The 17,677-nt window shown below is 45.0% G+C and overlaps 1 protein-coding gene across 2 annotated transcripts in view; it reads left to right on the forward strand.

Moving 5' to 3' along the window:
* CTBP2 (C-terminal binding protein 2) overlaps positions 1-17,677 on the forward strand; it is a 131,443-nt gene that overhangs the window by 63,354 nt on the left and 50,412 nt on the right. For both annotated transcript variants that reach the window (XM_041461464.1, XM_041461465.1), the window contains exon 2: positions 12,866-13,025. In XM_041461464.1, the coding sequence (XP_041317398.1) occupies positions 12,968-13,025 (58 nt within the window). In that variant the 5' untranslated portion in view covers positions 12,866-12,967. The remainder of the gene's footprint in view (positions 1-12,865; positions 13,026-17,677) is intronic.

Consider the following 17,677-nt stretch of genomic DNA (forward strand, 5'->3'; position numbering starts at 1 on the left):
TTTTTCAGTACTCTTTGTTTGTACTTGGTGAAAGATGTTCAGAAGTTTTATTTCATGAATTGTGATTCTATCCAAGAGCAGCATTTCTGTGCAGGACAAGGGGAAACAAACCCTCTGTGAGTCAGGTTACCCTCCTTTTCCTGTTAAATCAAAAAGAGAAGAATGCAAATTCTTAAAAATTCCTAACTACTACCCAAACATTACCATTTTTAGAGTTTCAAGTTTAGAGAAAATGACTCACAGGCACTTTTAATAAAGGATTGCTCAAAATAGAGTGGAGTGTGATTCACATTAAAGAACGAAGACCCAAGAGAGGCAACAAAGAAGCCTTTAACCTGATGCTCACTCATTCCTGTGAGGATATTGGGAAGGGAATGTTTGGGATACCCCTCATGGCACCTGGCATTGTGGGAGCATTGTGCAGGGATCCTGCCCGTCTTGTTTGTTGGGTTTTATTGGTCAGTGTAATTAGGCAATGCCTAATTGTTGAAAGCAACCCTGAAGATGGCACCTTTGAGTCTGAGGTAGAAGCAGATCTACAATTACAAACACCCCTGCCTTTTGTTCCCCAGCACTGAGCGTGTGTCCAGCACCACACTGGGCTGTTCTGAATTTTAGGGTCACCATGGCAAGAGAGATGCCCCATCCACAGCAGTGTGCTTCCTGGAGGGATTTGGGAGTAGGGAGCCAGAGCTGGCTCTACCTGAAAGTGAGGAGCACTCACAAAAAGCTTGTAACACAAGCCTTGTGAGAAGAATTGTTTAACAAATAGCCACATAATCTAGTTTGCCTTTTCCCCAGTGTTTTAGTTTGCCCTGCGCTGGCAGTCAGCCTTTCCCAGGTTTGCAGAGATTTTATCTTGCCAGTCTGCAGAGATGCTGGTTGTGGAAAGCATCCCTGACTTACCGAGTGGATTACTGGGCAAAATTGATTTTACTTGGTACATTCATATGCTGAAAAGCAACATAATAGCGTCTGCTTTGCTTCCACGCCAGTGAGGGGGAAGTGCCCCAACATGTGCTGGAGACCCTACACGAGTCTGAGAGGCAACTGGACCATATCCATCACCAGTGTAATTCTGACAGCATCGTTTTGGCTGACTGAGCAGGACCTGCAGAAATGCCTTAGGTGTACGTGCTGATGTATATTTTGTGGCTGTCTCTACTTAAGTGCTGTACATTCCCCGTGAGCTATGAGAGCAGAGACCTTCCCCGTGCTCCTTGCAGCTTCTTCAGTTGATATATGGTGTTTTCCCTCCTTTTTGTCAAAGTGTCCTCTGTCCCAGAGATAATGCAATTGCTATTCAGTGCCGTGCAAATACTCTTTTGTATGTGTATCTCTTTTCTATTTAATTACACTGTATAAATGTCCTCGGTAAATTTGATAAGTTGGGTGAAGGATATTGATTTTCGAGTCTCTCTTGTGCTGGGCTTCTTGTAGTAGCAGCAGCCGTTCCCCAGGCCTGTTTCCTGAGGAGGTTTTGAAGGTTCAGTGTTTGAGTAGCTATGGATAACAAAGGAATTTCTTTCTCTACACTCACATTTGATCTGCTGATTGCAGGGTTTAAGGCCAGAGAGAAAACATTAGTGTTGGGTGCTTTGTTTTTTAAAGGCTTAGACTCACATCTTTTGCAAAAGCAAGTGGGAGGGGAAACCAAGAATAGAGCCATTGCCTTCATTCCTGTAAATAAAGCTACGAGCTTTGGGATGAAATGAGAGAGGGATGCTCGCGGGGTCGGATGAGGTCTTGGGGAGCAGTGGGAGGACCCTGGAAGTGTTCAAAGGCTGGTTAGATAGGGCTTGGAGCAAGCTGGACTAGTGGAAGGGGTTTGGAACTAGCCAGTGTGTCAGGTCCCTTCCAACCCAAACTGTTCTGTGATTCCATGATTGTGTGACTTGCAGCTGGGCAGGGCCCCCCTCACCCCTCCATCACCCCGTGGCTGACAGGAGGGCAGGAGGGGAAGGAGAGACCAGTGAGTGTGCAGGGAGGCAGAGAGGAGGGGAGGGAATTTGCAGGGCTAAAAGGGGAGGACCAATGGTCTATTTTTAACTGCAGTTTTGAATATGAAGTGTCACCAATGTTAAAAAAAGCTCCTGGTAAATGGTGGGGAAGATGCAGGCGATAGTGCAAAGCCAGCTGCAGCTTTTTGAACTGTTCGCTGGTGTTTGTGAGGAGGCTGCAAACACTTGATTCATGGTGATGTCTTCATTTTCCTTTCCTCAGCCCCAGGTCTCCCTGTGCCAGTGACTTTCTTTAAACAGTACTTAGTTCTCAGCCTCGTAAGGTTATTTTTGTTCTTTAAGAAGCAAAGAAGAGAGAAATACAGATATTTGTGCACTTTCCTTTTGCGCTTGCTTTCGTCGCATTCTCTTGGAACATAAATTTCTTTTCTTTTTTTTTTTTAATGCTGAAAATTGGACGCTGATTTTTTTCTGGCTAATTTCCATGTATTTCTCAGACAGGATTTTTAGCCTTGATCTATAATGCAGGCCTGTGGCTGTTCTTGCTAAAAGTTTGATCCCACCAGGGCTTTCATTATAAATCCTTATTTTCAGTAGCAAATTGCTGTCTGCAAATGCCACCTCTCAGAGGTTTGACTGGATAGGGGGGCACTGTGGGTAGGTAGGCGAGGTCCTGCACCTCTCTGCCATCCTCCCCATCTTCCCCAGGATTTGGGAACGTGAGGTTTGGGCGTGTTTGCTGCTGGCTGCTCTGAGGCAGGAGGCTGGAGCCATTGCTGTCAGGCCAGTGATCCGTGGGATAATGCATCCCCAAGTCGTGGCCGTTTCTGTCTATTGTGTCACCGATCCGCGCATTAAAGGGACCCGAGTAGGTGTTGCTACAATAAACCCTAACAGCTCTATAGGAGCCGTCACAGTTCATTGCATCAATAATCTGTGTATTAAGGCGTCCTGAGCAGGCCTGGGCACACAATGGACCGTTATGGCTCCAGATGAGCCTGTCTGAATTTAGGTCAGTAACCTGAGTGTTGTTAAATCCCAAAATTGCCCTGCTACAAAGGGCTGGCAGGGCTTGGAATAAAAATGTGTAGATTATTTTATTGGAATAAAAATGTGTAGATTATGGTGGTTGCGGAGGGTACTCTTGGCTAAAGGTTGGTAGTGGGAGAATTATTTTCATCTTATTTATTGCTGTTATCTAAACCTGTCTCCTCTCACTTGGCTCCCTCCTTCCCTCTCCTTGAGCTCGGTGTGAGTGATGCTGGAAGCAGCAGGGAGAGGCAGGCATGGGATGGGATGGGATGGGATGGGATGGGATGGGATGGGATGGGATGGGCAGGAGGAGGCAGTGTTCTCCTGCCCATCCCATCCCATTGAACTATCCAGAGCCACCCCACATCCCATTGGGCTCTTTCCCATGGGACTTCATGGAAACACTCACACATTTCCATCCTGCCTGTGCCTGACCCCATGGAGTCAGTATTGTCTGGAGCATGGCAGATCCTTGGGGGCTCCCCAGACCCTTGATTACTCCAAAAGCCACCCTCTATCCTCACTGCTGACCCATTTAATGATCCAAGCCCTCCTTGGTGCTTGATGTGCCAACACCTGGCTGGGCTTTTCTCCTCTCTGCCGTTCTTTGCATCCTGCCCCTTCCTTCCTTTCTCATTTCCCTCAGACAAGGCCCTTTTGTGGGTAGGTGGAGGGAGAGGAATGCCTCCAGCGCCGGCCGAGAGCCCGGTTCTCATTGTGGGTGTACGCCTGAATGGAGACGTAGCCTTGAACTCTTGAACTCTCTTTTTTTTTGTCGAGTAAAGCTGCTGTGTGCTGAAAACAAACAGGACTCACTCCGGTGGAAAGAGATTGTATAGTGGGAACAGGTCTCAGACCATGAGAAAGGGGTTTTTCCATGTTTCCATTCTGAGAGTTTCCATTTGAGATTTTGCCAGCAGTTGGGCAGCAGAAGATGAATTAGCTGAGCTGTTAAAGGTATTACACGTGTTTCCCCCTTCCGAGACTTGTTAGAACATATTTTCTTCAGTGATAGTAATAAGTGTTACAAACAAACCACAGTTTTCCCCTTTGAATATTCCTTTACACAGAGCATCGTCTACATTAAAAAAATAAGTACGTTAAGCAACATGAATAGCTTCAGGCTATTTTATTTCATGTTGCTAAATAAGTCAATGCAGATGAGTGCTTTTTATGTAAGAGTGGCTTGTAAATATAAGCGCTAAAATAGGGGCAAACTATAACTCCAAAGATTTCCTGGAGACAGAAGAGTGTCACTGCTGCCTTTCACTATTCCCAGTCCAGGCAGAGATCCCAGGACAAAGATTCAAAATGATTGATTTTGTGCCATATGTGGGGGAGTTCAGCGTGCTGGAGGAAAGCTGAGTCTCCTGGTTTGCTGGGGCAGGAGGGGCTTCATCTTTGCTCTTCGGATGACCGAGGCCCTTCCTCTGGGTGAGTGGTGGAATATCCTGCAGGGCTGAAGGTTCATCCTCTGGGCCTTAACTGGGATTTGAAGAAGTGGGCTGGTGTGATCTTTTCCCAGAGTTTGTGGGGGTCCATGTAATATTTAATTGTCTGATCCTGATTATGGAAGAATTAAGAAATTAGGAGCGAAGGCTAGAATTCCAGATTTGGGGACACTCCAGTTGTGTGTCCTGTACATCTGTAGGGTTGGGATGTGGGTGCCATCATGTCCTTGCCAGGTAATGCAATGCAGCAGCACCTGGTTACAACTCAGGACACTGAGTATGCCATGGCTTTGCCTGTAAGGATGTCCTCATCCTTATTTTATTATTTTTCTTTTAATTAGGATTAGTGATACAGAGCCAAGGACTTGCAAGAGTCTCACGGACAAGTGGTCCTGGTTGTAGTCTTGGTACTTTGGCTTGAGCTCCCAAGGGAATGTGCTTATCCTGGGGTGGTTCAGATTTTTATTGCTGCTCCTGCTGCTTTGAACCTTCTGCTGAGGAGGAATTCAGGAGTAACTTGTGAGTATTGCAGGAGTGTTTGCTACATGCAGATGTTCACTCACATCGTGCAAGGCAGGAGGTGCTGCTGTGGTGCCTCTGCAAACCCTGAGATCACAGAGGGAGATGGGCTTGGTGGATCAGCAGCACAGGGTCGTGGGGATGGGAGAAACACAGGGATTCACAGGGGCTGTGTGTGGCAGGAGGGGGTACAGAGGTTGGCTCTTGGTACATGTGGCCCTTGGCCCCATGGAGATTTTGGTATGCAGCTCACACTCAGGAAGTTTGGCCACCCTGATTACAAACATACATATATTTGGAGATGTATAGCGAGATATCTGCCTCTTTCCTGATTTGATTTGCATTTATATGGGGAGAGGAAAACCACTGGAGCAGGGGAGTGGGTGGCCTTGTGTGGTTCCCTAGCCAGCAGAAGCTGAAAGCAATTTACAGTTCACATTTAGCAGTATTAGTGGTAACCAGAAGGAGACATCTGAAGGTAAGTGGCCATGTCCTGCCTCTTGGCACTGAGGAAGCTGGATTTGCCTTTGTTCAGCTCCAGAGATGGATGAGCTCTCCCATCTAGCTCCAGAGATGGGAAGTGATGCCACAGCACAGTTTGCAGTTGTTCTCAGTTAATCATGTTCACTATTTAAAACATAAAGTGCTGTTTCTGAGAGTGAAAAGGATGAAGTTTGCTGTGTTTTAGTTGGGGGGGTGAGAGGTGAGCTGAACAAAACCAAACCTTGGAAGCAACAATAGCAGCACACCAAAGGGTTTATTTAAGCAGGACTTTTTTCATAGCTGTTTCATCTTATTTTCTTCTTGTCCTTGCTCTTGCTTGCTCCTCTATATGCAGCATATGGAAAGGTTGAAAAGTGGCAATTACTAAATGAGAGTCGACAGAAACTGTTCTCCAGCAGCTCCAGATGGGGTTAGTGATGCTGTTCCCAAGCTGCTGGCGCTTCACTCTGCAGTATAAAATGCCCTCTAATGGACAAGTAACTGCATAACTCATCCAGCAAACCAGCAAATATTCATTTTTCTCAGGATTTCTAATCTGCTGTGCTGCTTTTGGTACAGGAGCAGCTAATGGCTTGAGTAGAGAAGAGCTTTTGCTTATCCAGATGTGCAAACAGTGAGAGTTCACCTTTCTCCAGCACTGATCTTTGCGATTAGTGCAAGTCAGTAATTGTAATTTAAGGAATTTTGGTAAAACGTAGAATGAGATTTTATTTTCCAGTATGGCAGGGCCCCTGGAGAATGTAAAATTATTTATGTATCTTTTCCTCTTGTTTCATTTGGAAACTTAAGGGTAGTTTTCCAGCCCTTTACGTGCTTCAGTGTGCATGTTATCAGCGTCAGATGCTTAGAAAAACAAGATAAGAGAGGTTGAAGGAGGCCCATGATTAATTAGCAAATAGATTAGGCACTCTCAAAGCTAAGTGGATAATTGGGGTTCAGCTCCTGGTTATTGTTTGCCCGCCACCAGCCTCTGAAGGCTGTTGGTGCAGGGTAAGCAGAGCATCGACCTGCTTCACTTCTGGTGCCAGGAAGAGAGATGACAGTTATTTTCTTTAAAGCAATTTTCTTGCTGTCTGTTGGGGTTCCTTGTTTGTATTTCAGCTTTAGGAATGAAAGGAGTGCCAGTTCTGGTATTTCCTAGTTTTGCTTGAAAGCTCACAGAGGATCTGTGGGGGGCTGTTACTGCTTGACAAGGGAGCATTGTCTGGATCTTCTTATCTCAAAGTCAAGAGGAAATCACTAAAGTTGAAAGTTGAAATAGGTAATACATGTTGAAAATAAAAGGGATGTCTCACTTCCCTATTTTTGTACCCTGGCTATGGAGGCAACTTGAATACTGTCATTTCAATTGATCTTTATAATATCTGTCGAGATATTATGCTGAGAACCCAGTCTGGAGAGGAATTTGTAGCCTGACACACAATTCTTACAGAAACTTTTCTAAAAATCCTATTCCAAACAAAAACCTTTCTTGTGCTTTACACATCATTAAGATGGAGAGGAAGAAAAATGCTACAAGCCCATATGTCTTTTTTCCCTTTGAAGGGCACCTATATATAATTGTGATTCTTCTTCTCCTGAGTCAACAAGTAGCTTTGATGGAGTAGAACTGCTGAGGTATAATCACTGTGACTTTCAGGGTCTGTAAGGGATGCAGAATAAGGCTCTCTGTGTCATCTTTGAAGCCTCATTATTTTGGCAGAGTCTGTATCTCGTTGCATAGTGTTTTAATATGTGGTCTGCATCATTATGTAGCGTGTTTAATTTAGCAGCAGATGTGCAGGCTCATGTGCCATTATGGTACATTTTGTTCACTCATATAATAGCAGGTTCCTCAAAATTGTTACCACTTCTTCAGTGCAAGACTTGTACAGGGTGTTATTCACCTTTCTGTGTGATGAGGAGTGGAAGAGTCCTTTGTGTGCCACCAGCAGGTGCTCACGTGGGAGTGCTGGTTCTCCATGAACACGTTTACCCTGCTGCCTCCCTGTTTTCCCTGCAAGCAGGGAGTGCACCTTCCCCAGCAGGTTTTGGGGAAGGCTCCAGGCAGGCAGTTGAAGAGTGAGGTTTCTGGGCTGGAAAAGAAGCTGGACAAATAATTCTTCTTCTTCCTGCCACCCCCAGCAGCATCCAGGCATTCCCATGGAGAAGTTTTAATGCAGAACATCACCCACTGCTCCACGGCAGCAAAATCATGATAATAACTACTAAAAACACTAAACATAATTAATAATGGCTTTGTAGCAGGAGTCCTGCCCTCACTGTTTTGAGGGTGATGATGGTCATGGGGGGTTGCAGACTGCTGGGAGGGTGTTGAGGTTTAATTCCAGCCAGCAGCTCAGTCCCAGCAGTCGCTCACTCCCTCCCGAGGGATGGGAGAGAATTGGAAGCATAAGGGTGAGAAAACTCGTGGGTTGTGATAAAGGCACTTTAATAGGGAAAGAAAAAGCCCTGCATGCAAGCAAAGCAAAACAGGGAATTCACTCCCCAGTTCCCATGGGCAGGCAGGTGTTCAGTCATGCCCAGGAAAGCAGGGCTGCATCATGCATAGCAGTGGCTTGGGAAGACAAGCACCAACACTCCAAACATCCCCCTCTTCCTTCTTCTTCACCGCTCTCCACGCTGAGCATGACACCTCATGGTCTGGGATATTCCTGGGTCAGCTGGGATCAGCTGTCCTGGCTGAGTCCCTTCCCAACTCCTCGTGTCCCCCCAGCCCCCTCACTGGTAGGGCAGTACAAGAAGCAGAGGCCTTGACTCTGTGTAAGCCCTGCTCAGCAATAACAAAAACATCCTTGGATTATGAACCCTGTGTTCCAGTGAACCCTGTTTCCAGCACAGAGCCAAACCAGCACCCCACACCAGTTACCATGGAGAAAATTAACTCTACCCCAGCCAAACTCAAGGTGTGACTTAAAGTAGTTCTCCCACTCCCAAAAAAATGAGAAAAAGCCTTTTTTTTTCCCCCTAGCATCATATTTCACATACAGTGAATGAGCATGTTTAGTGGAGTGGGAGAAGTCAAACCCTGGCCACACAGAAACTCTGTGATTCCTCTTCCCAAGTGAGGGGGTTTATATCTCTGAGGCATTATTTAAAAAAAAAAAAAAATTGGGTAATGAAATTCCGTGTTTGTTCTCACTATTTGTATAAATGTTTGATCTATTTTTCGTTCCTGCTGGGCTACTTGGTTTAATGGTGTCTTAACACTGTGAGCTTCCCATGTTGTCTCATTGTGCTTTAAAAGACAATATCCCAAAAACCCATCCCCAGAAGGACCATGCTGTCTGTCTGTCCCTTCCCTTCCGTGCTTCCCTCCTCCCCTGCAGTCTGGGAGGGAGAGGCAGGTGATGGGGGCTGAGCAGGGCATTGCTCTTAGGGCTGGCAGGGAGGAGGGATGACAGAGTGTTCTCCAAGTGCTCCTCCTGCATTGTGCCGTCTCCTTTGTCCCTTCCCTCCCCTGTCATTATCTCTGCGTGCCTCCTGCTTTCTTTTCCCTGCCTTGCCTTTCTTACACTGAGCTCTGGTTCCCAGCCCCTCCTGCCCTCCGCAGCAGCTGAAGTGCTGAGCAGTGGGAATGGCCAGAGCTCAGGACAGCAAACACCCAGGGATGCTGACGCAGGGCTGGAGCAGTTCACAGCTCCGAGGGCTGTTCTTGCCTTCAAATCTCAATTCAAGTGTGATCGAGCTGTGAAAAACGGGGCCTTTACACAAAGGAGGATACAGGGAGAGCTGCCCGTGGCATCAGCAGATACTGACTTCAACAATTCTGCTTGGGCATCCTGCTCTGCTTCCAGCTGAGAGGACTGATGTTCATGAGTACAAAACCTTCTCCAGAAACCTCTCTTTTCCTGAGAGCCTAGGAAATACCCTGCGGTACCATCAAAACATTTGCACTTGTTGAAGTAAGGAATTGTACATTTGAAAACCCAGTGTAGATGTGAGGAAAGAATGATGGATTCTTTCCTTTGCTGTTTGGAAATGGGACCTTTTGCAGTTTGTGGAGCTGGTAGTTTTCTGTAGTACAGACTCTCCATTTCATTGCTGTTGTATTTCATAGAGGGTAGAAAATGTAGTCAGTTGGTTTGTTGCAGAACAGGGTGTAGGAAACACCATCCTGCTTGCCCAAGGCTGTGCACAGACAGGGGACATGTGAGATGTTGTGTTTGGAGCACTGGAAAGGGCATCTCTCAGTCACCTGCCAGGTGCTGGGTGGTTTGGTGCAGTGCCTGTGATGGATGCTCTAAAACAGATGTTGCCCACTGGCACAGGGTGCCCAGAGAAGCTGTGGATGCTCCATCCCTGGCAGTGCCCAGGGCCAGGCTGGACAGGGCTTGGAGCACCCTGGAATAGTGGAAGATGTTCCTGCCCTTGGCAGGGGGTGGCACTGGGTGATCTTTAAGGTCCCTTCCAAACCAAACCCTTCTGTGGTTCTGTGATTGATATTTATGCTCCTGTCCTACCCCATGTGCCATAAAAAGATGATACAAAAGCACAAGTTGAGAAAGAGCTTAGAGGACAGGATGTTCTTCATGAAGTCACTTTTCTCTTACTTTTATCTAACCGTGCATCTTATTTTGGAAGATCACCTTTATTTCATTTTCCATCAAAAGTCAGGATAAAAAAAGCCCTAATACTGCTTTCTCTGCTCTCATTTCTGGCCCATGGATTGTGCTCTTTAACAGGCAGTATTTAGAAGCTGTTTAAATGTGTTACTTCAGGACTGGGTTTTTTTTTCCTAAAGTGTTGTATTTAAGTAAATTCCTGCCTTAAATAAATAAATAGCTATGGGCTATCATCGTGTCCAAGGGTTTTCAAGAAAATTTACATTTTGAAAGACACTGTTGGAGGCTAACACAGGCCATGCAATTACTGTATGTAAATCACTTCACTTGTTTCCTAATCTTGCCAAGGATGAAGTGCCATTTTTGTGCGTGTGCCTCTTCCTCTCAAATTTCCTTAGACAATGAGATTTTCTTGTCTTTTAATTGCTGACCATGATTTTTGTTCTGCCTAGTCTGATTGTGTTTATTTTATGGTGGGGGACATTTAGCCCTGGGATTGTTTTGAGATTGGGCTGGCTGTAGAATCCATTGGGGATAGATTGAAGTTGGGTGCACAACTAATTGCATCCCACAAATGGAAGAACTGCTTTCTTAATTACAGCCTCATGCAAAGGCTGGGGAATATCCTCTTGTTTCTGTGCCCAACACATCTGCTTTTCTCCATTTTATCCATCCCTGCCAAATCTGCTCAGCAGCTCCTGCCACATTTTCAATAAGTCTTCTGAGCTGGGCTTTTATTGCTGGTTGGTACCACCACAGACACCTGTCAGACAAAGATGGGGCAGTTCATGTCATTAGGAAGGTGCTCATTCATGGGCATTACATTAAGCTGTGTGGGACTCTGATGAGCAGTAATTTCTCTGATTGTTATTAGTTTCTTTTGTAGGAAGTTTTCCTCCAGGGAGTAATGCAGGGAATTGAGATGGCTGGGAAAAAAAAAAAAGAAGAAACTTTAATGGATGCATTCGTCCATCAGAAAATGCACTCTGTCAGAATTAAGTACACTTTGCAAATTAAGGGGGAATTAAGGGGGGAAAGAGTTGCAGCCCCAACATAATGAACCATTTGAGTGTTTTCCGAACAAAATGGTAACTTTTTCTCTTCTGATGTGATTTTTTTTTTATAACCTGGTATTTCTCCCTGAAAGTGGAATGGGATGTAATAGAGGTAAAAAAATCATGTGTGTGCCTGTAAATGTTGATCATGGAAATGCCACTAGCTACTTGGGCTTTAGCTACACTAACAGCTTAATTTTTGTTGCATGAAATATTTTGACTGTACCAAGCTTCTACCTCCGGAATGGAAGTTTTCTGCATCTCCTAGAATGTTGCATTAATTTTTAATATGAGTGGGAATCGTGCTCTTTAGCATCCCTATGTTTTAAAAAAATCAATTAATTATTGCTATAAATCTCAGTGATTATGCTGCAGTTGTGCTGCTGGGAAATTAGCCATTAACTACCAGGAAATCGCCGATCATGCCTTAGTTGGAATTCAGCTGTACCGACACCAGGCTTTTCCTTTTGGAAATTAACTATCAATGTGATGCATAATTGATAACCATTTATAATAATAACAATAATCTGCATGAAATTGTCATCCCAGAGTGCAGCAGCTTTGTTAGAGCTTTTACCCCTTGCATGCTCAGCCTACTGCACTGGTTAACTGGGTTTTCTGGGAAGTTAGTGGAGTGTTTTTAGGAGAGCCAGTGCTGGTGCATGATCCCTCCTTGGGAAGGTTTGTAGCTGTTACCAGGGTCATCTGTCTTCGATTTTGAATCAGCAGTCACATAAAATATTAGTGTGTGTTATGTTGGATTGTTGGATTTCAGTTGTCAGCATGAGGTCTCTTCTTCCATGTCTTGATTCATGAATGGTGTTGCGGAACTTGCTTTGAAAAACTCTCACCTGGGTTTTACATCAAAAAATCAAAGCTGGTAGAAGTACCACAACAGCACATTCAGAGGCTGCAGCTGAGCTCAGCTCAGTTCAGGGATTAAACAAACCTTTGGCTCTCTGTAGGAGCAAAATGTGTCAGACCTCAGAGTATCCATTAAGGGTCTTCCTCTGTGCCACCAAAAAGCAGAAAACCTTTAACTGTTGTCTCTTTGGAGAGCATTTCTTGTCAATCAGCCACACACGTGGCTTCATGGATGATTTTATCTCCCTGGCATTGAAAATGTGTGCACTAGAAACAGCACCCGAAGTTTAAGGTTGGCCCTTCAAGTATGAGGGCAAGGACAGGCTGTGGTGACAGCTGGAATATACATCAAGGTCTTCTTATAAATTCAAGGTCCTTTGATGACTTTTACAGGGCAAGGTTTAAATATGAAAGTGTTTCATGTATGAGAGTACTGGCAGAGCAAGAGCTACTTCCCCTGTTTTATATACTCGCTAAGAATCTTTCAGCATCTGTGAGCCTACAAAATAACCTCATGGATTTTATCCACTAGGAATGCATTTTTCAGTCAGAAATAAAACTGGGAAGCCCATGCAGTGCTTTGGCAGTTCTTGTGTGCAAGGCTGGTTTTCTGAATCGCAGGGAGGATAAAGAGACTGAGTTGTGGTTCCAGATGTGTGACTTGTGGGGTGCAAGCTCAGAGCTGTCCTTTCCAAAACCTGCTCTGCTGCTGGGCACAGGCAGATCTCACCTGGTGTGCTGGAAATGTGACACTGGTTTGGGCTGCAAGGGACCTTAAAGCCCACCTTGTTCCATCCCCTGCTGAGGGCAAGGACACCCTCCACTATCCCAGGTTTTGAGCCCCATCCACCCTGGCCTTCACTTCCAGGGTTGGGAAGTGAACAAATCTTACAGATCCTCTCCTTTCTCTGCAGGATCCACAGTGGCGGTATGCACGCCGATTCCTGTGAGTTCTCCTAAGCTCCTGGGGGACTGCTGTGCTTCTTGAGTCAGAAAGTTGCAAAATCCCATCAAGAATGGCACTTGTGGATAAACACAAAGTCAAGCGGCAGCGACTGGACAGAATTTGTGAAGGTAAGAGTGTGCTTTCATTTTTCTGATAGATGATTAGGGTAGAATATCTAATTTTTCCTTGTTTCTTTCAGTATTTAGGCTTAAAGAGATCCAAATCCAGGGCTGGATTCCCTGTCCTCTCTGTAGGCTCAAAATACATTCACACTGCTCTGGTTACTCACTTGGAAGTCATGTGTAGTCCTGTGAATAAGATTTTTGTTTAGTTACCAGGTCATCTCCTCTTATCTTAATTTCTACTAAAACAATTGGGTCAGTCCCAATTTAAAATGTATTTACTGTCATCCTGTAAGAAAATGATGGAAAATGTAAGAGTTGTTGTTCTTATGGTTTTGAGCACATTGTTGTAGCAGCTTTTATTTGGTCAGTGTGTGGGTTCAGGCAGGTTTGCTGCAATTTTTCATTCCTGGTGTGTTCCAGTGTCTCAGCACAGGTGACTTTTACCTTCAAGAGTAATTTTCCAGCAGAAAAAGATTTTAGGAAACATTTTCTATTGCAGCTTACATGGTGTTCAGTTACTTATGACAGAAATGAAGTGATGGCAAACAAGCTCTGACTTTTTGGTGTACACTCCAATAATTCTCCAACACTCATGCAAGTTCTGCCATCAGCAGCAAGTGCAGAGCAGAGTGTTATTTTGGGAGGAATATCTCACGTCTCCTCAGGAGTTCCAGTGCTCAGCTGCTCTTAAGGAGATGGATGGTGGCCTGCAGGGTAGCAATTTGCAGTATTACTTGAGTGCCAACGAGGTGAAATAAGGTTTGGTGGTGAATGAAAGGACAGAGTTCACAGGGGAGTTGTGCTGTACCTGTTTGAACAAAATGTTTGGGAGTTTCATAGTGAAATGCTGATCAGCAGGACAAGGGTAGATTTTGCCTTGACTTTTCTGTGTTATATATTGCTTACTCTACACTGCTGTTGTTCTAAACTAATAGTAAGTTACTTATTTCTTTTAATTTTGCTCTGTTAATTTTGGAAAAAGGGAGACAAAGCAGAGGAGAGGAGTTAGGAGGGAGTATCCAGGGTATGCAGCAGTGTGGAGCTGCCTCTTTCTCCTACTGAATGTCATAAACGCTCAGGTGTAGCACACTATCTCATCTTCAAAACTTACTTTGAACTTGACTTAAAAGAGTTCTATCAGCTGAGCCTGGATTTTCAAAAGCTGCCTTTCTGGTTTGATGTTTACCATCAGATCTGGTTGCTGAGTGTACAAGAAATTCAAAAGGATTGTACAACAAACCTGCTAACGGAGCTTTAGATGTGATTGAAGTTTAGATTATTTTTCTCTGATATATGAGCTTTTTTTCCTTCTTTTTTGGTCAAAAGATATTATTTTCTAATCTGTAAATGTGCAGGAGACATAACTTTTTAAAGTATCCTTTGTCATTTGCCACTGGGTTTGTAATTTGATGGAAATGATGGGAGACGCTGCTGTGTTGTATTTGGAAGCAACAGACAAGGACTGAGCGTGAGAAGCATTGTAAAAATTACCTTGAGAAATGCAAAAAGCTTCAGATTTGCCAAAATACTAGATTTGTAGGACAGCTGAATACTCTACTGGCCTCTCTGATGGCTATTTTTTACTATAGGCTCCTGATCTTGGATTATAGCATAGAAAAGCACTGAAAGGGGCCATCCCAGCTGCTGTAAAAACACACTTTGAAAAAGGAATGATCATTTTTCTGGAAAGGTATATTGAATAGTCAGTGAAAGATGATGAGAAATTAGGGAACTAGTTCAGCAGATGGAGGAGTCTTTGCAAACAGAATTGTGTTCAGTGAGAAGAATCTATTGCTCCATCAAGCTTAGGGCAACGTGGTCCAAAATAGCTGCTTTTAACGATTTCCTGTTCTGTGGAAGCACTTAAGAAGCTTTTCCCTTTAAATGTGAATGGCATACAAAGCTGCATTTACCTGATGAAAGACTAAATGTCTGGCAGCACAGAGGTGGATTTCTGTGCTTTTCCTGAAGTTGCATATACCATCCTTTTTACTATTCCCCACACAAACCCTTGCAGAGTTTGCTGGGAATGGACTTCATTCCAGGCAGCAGGATGGTGGCAGGTCTGGAGGTGAAATATCCTCGGGCTACATGTTGTAATCACTGTCCAAACTGCCAGACAGATTCTTCTTCTTCCTGCAGGCTTACTGAAACCATAACCAGACACATGTTGAGGGAAGTGCCTTACAAACTGTCGGGGCATTTAAAGAGTTTATTAAGGAGTTGCAGTGTTTGTATTACTCTGTTAAACGTACATCTGGCGTGGAAAAGTAATCCAAGCCATACAAGGAGGTGGTATAGTTTAAAAAGCCAGTTCACAGCCTTTACAGGCAGGTTTATGAGTCTTCCAGAGATTGGAGGTCTGCAGTCTCAGTGCGTGGCTCAGCTTCACCAGCTCTTCTGGTTTTGGTTTTTTAAATATTTATTTATGACATCTTTGTGTGACAGTGTTACTTTTTGCTCTGAGCAGGCTGGTTTGAAGATGTGAGCTTTTTGACCAGGTCACAGATTTTAATCTGTAGAGGAATATGGGTGGGATGAAGGTCCAGACTTGGGGGGATAAAGGAATTTCAGGGCAGCAGCCTGCAGCAAAGGCATTTTGAATAGTCTGTCAGCAATTAAGTGGGTTGGTGATGCCCACCCGAATGAAGTGAAGTTGGACTGTGCTCCCAGTGGTCTTGGCTTTCCTATTTCTTTCTCTTCTGGTTGTCCCAGAGACTTTGGGTGCCTATTCTGTAATTGAATCCATATGTATGGTGGGATGGTCCCATTGAATGGCTGGGGCTTTTGCAAATAATATATGCAGAGTGGTTTACATAATTCCTGTTTGTGGAATTGTGTCTTATTCCATAGTGGGTCAAAGTATGCTTTAGAGGTGGAGCTGCTGGTGCTGTGAGGAGTCAGACTTGTCCAGCAGCCCCTCTTTTGGGTCCGGTTCCCATGAGCTTGTGATTTTGCCACATTTAACATTTGTTTAAGCTGAAATTTTCTTTCCATGATGGGTTTTTACCTCAGGGCGAATGAAAAAAAAAAAAAAAAGAGTTCCAGCAAAAGCTGTGGAGCCGTGTCCGAGTGGGAGATGGGGAGGGAGGGATGTTGGCTTTGCTGTGTGTGAAACAAAGCCGAGGCACAGTCCTGCAGCCATGGATGAGGAGCTGCCAGACCCGCCTGCTCTGCCTGGGATAAAAAGGGCCTGAATTTTGCAGCCAAGTTGCTGTGTGCAGGAGTGGGCTCATTCCAAAACCTGCTGCAGTTTCCAGCCTTTCAGAGGAATGGCAGCAAAAGCCCTTCAGGGCAGAAGCTCACCTGCCTTTCATTTAGGAAACAGCAACAGAGAGATTAGATGTAATTTTTTCTTTGCTACCTGTGGCAGAACAAGGTGTCTGACAGTGCCTCCAAGAAGCCCCACACTCAGAAGACCATGGCACTGCTGGTGCATGGCATCCATCCCTCCCATGGGACTCCAGTGCTCTCACACAGCATTCCCAGGCAAGGAAATAACTTGCAGCATCATTTTTGCTGCTTGCTCAGCTGATCTTTATCCTGTGCTTCTGTCAATATGGTTAAACAAATATTAAACACCACCAGGAGGTAAGCAGGGAGCGAGAGCAGCCCGTGCACAGCTGCTGGTTGTGTCTCTGGGAGCAGGCAGGGGAGAAGGTGCCCTGGCAGTGTGTCATTTCCTTGTTGAGCGCCAAAAGGCAGCAGTGGTGGCACATTCTGGATGCAGGGTGGCAGCATCTTGTCTGTGTGTAGAACATGGGTTTCCCAACACCACTGAATTCCTCTGTGGTGATCCCAAGTGCTGCCTCTGCCCCAGACCATTGCAGCTCTGCGTGTCTTCAACACCAGTGCCATGGCATGGGAAAGCCTGGCTTTAGAGGTCAGAGTTTGCACTAACATATATGAGTCAGTTCAGCCTTCAACAAATGCCCCAAAAGTGGCAGCCCTGAGATGAGCAAGAAGCAAAGTGAAAAAATAATAGCAAGGCCAAACAAACCCAGACATTTTCTGACAGTTTTTGCTCCAGGATTTGTCATTATCCGGTGGGAAATCATGTCCTTACGTGTCAGTTTGTGCCACCAAAGTTGTCTGTACTTTGCAAAATAGATCTGTTTGCAGGGCAAACAAGCCATCCATATTCTTTGTTTTCTTTCAGATCCTTTGATATGTCTGATGGCTGATAAATGCCAGCACAGTCACATAATACTTTTCAGTGCTTAATGCATGAGTCTCTGGCTTTTTGACTTACTGCCTTACATTCTGAGTGGCACCCTGGTGTCCTCTTCAGCTGAGGCTTCTGTGGTGATACTTCCTGTGGGAATTCCTCCTGGATTTACCTTCCAGCCACTGTAGTATCTGTGTGTGGCCGTGACTCTCCACAAATCCTTGTTTCTTTGTGGGAGTGTGACCTTGCTGTGGTTACTGAATCCTCTTGGGTGGGTCTGAGTCCTTGATGCAGTAATTTGTCTTGCAGACCTTGAATAGGCACCTTCCCCTGACACACTGTTCAGCTGGGATCATGGAATTACAGGGTGAAGGGGCTGCCCAGGGAGATTGGGAGTCCCCATCCCTGCAGGTGTCCAAGGAAGGACTCAAGTGGTGGCTGGTGACAAGGTAGGGAATGGTCACAGCTTGGCCTCATAGTCTCAGAG

The sequence above is a fragment of the Pyrgilauda ruficollis genome, unplaced genomic scaffold (genome assembly GCF_017590135.1).
Source record: "Pyrgilauda ruficollis isolate IOZ18807 unplaced genomic scaffold, ASM1759013v1 scaffold15, whole genome shotgun sequence".
In the NCBI taxonomy this organism is placed as follows: domain Eukaryota; kingdom Metazoa; phylum Chordata; class Aves; order Passeriformes; family Passeridae; genus Pyrgilauda; species Pyrgilauda ruficollis.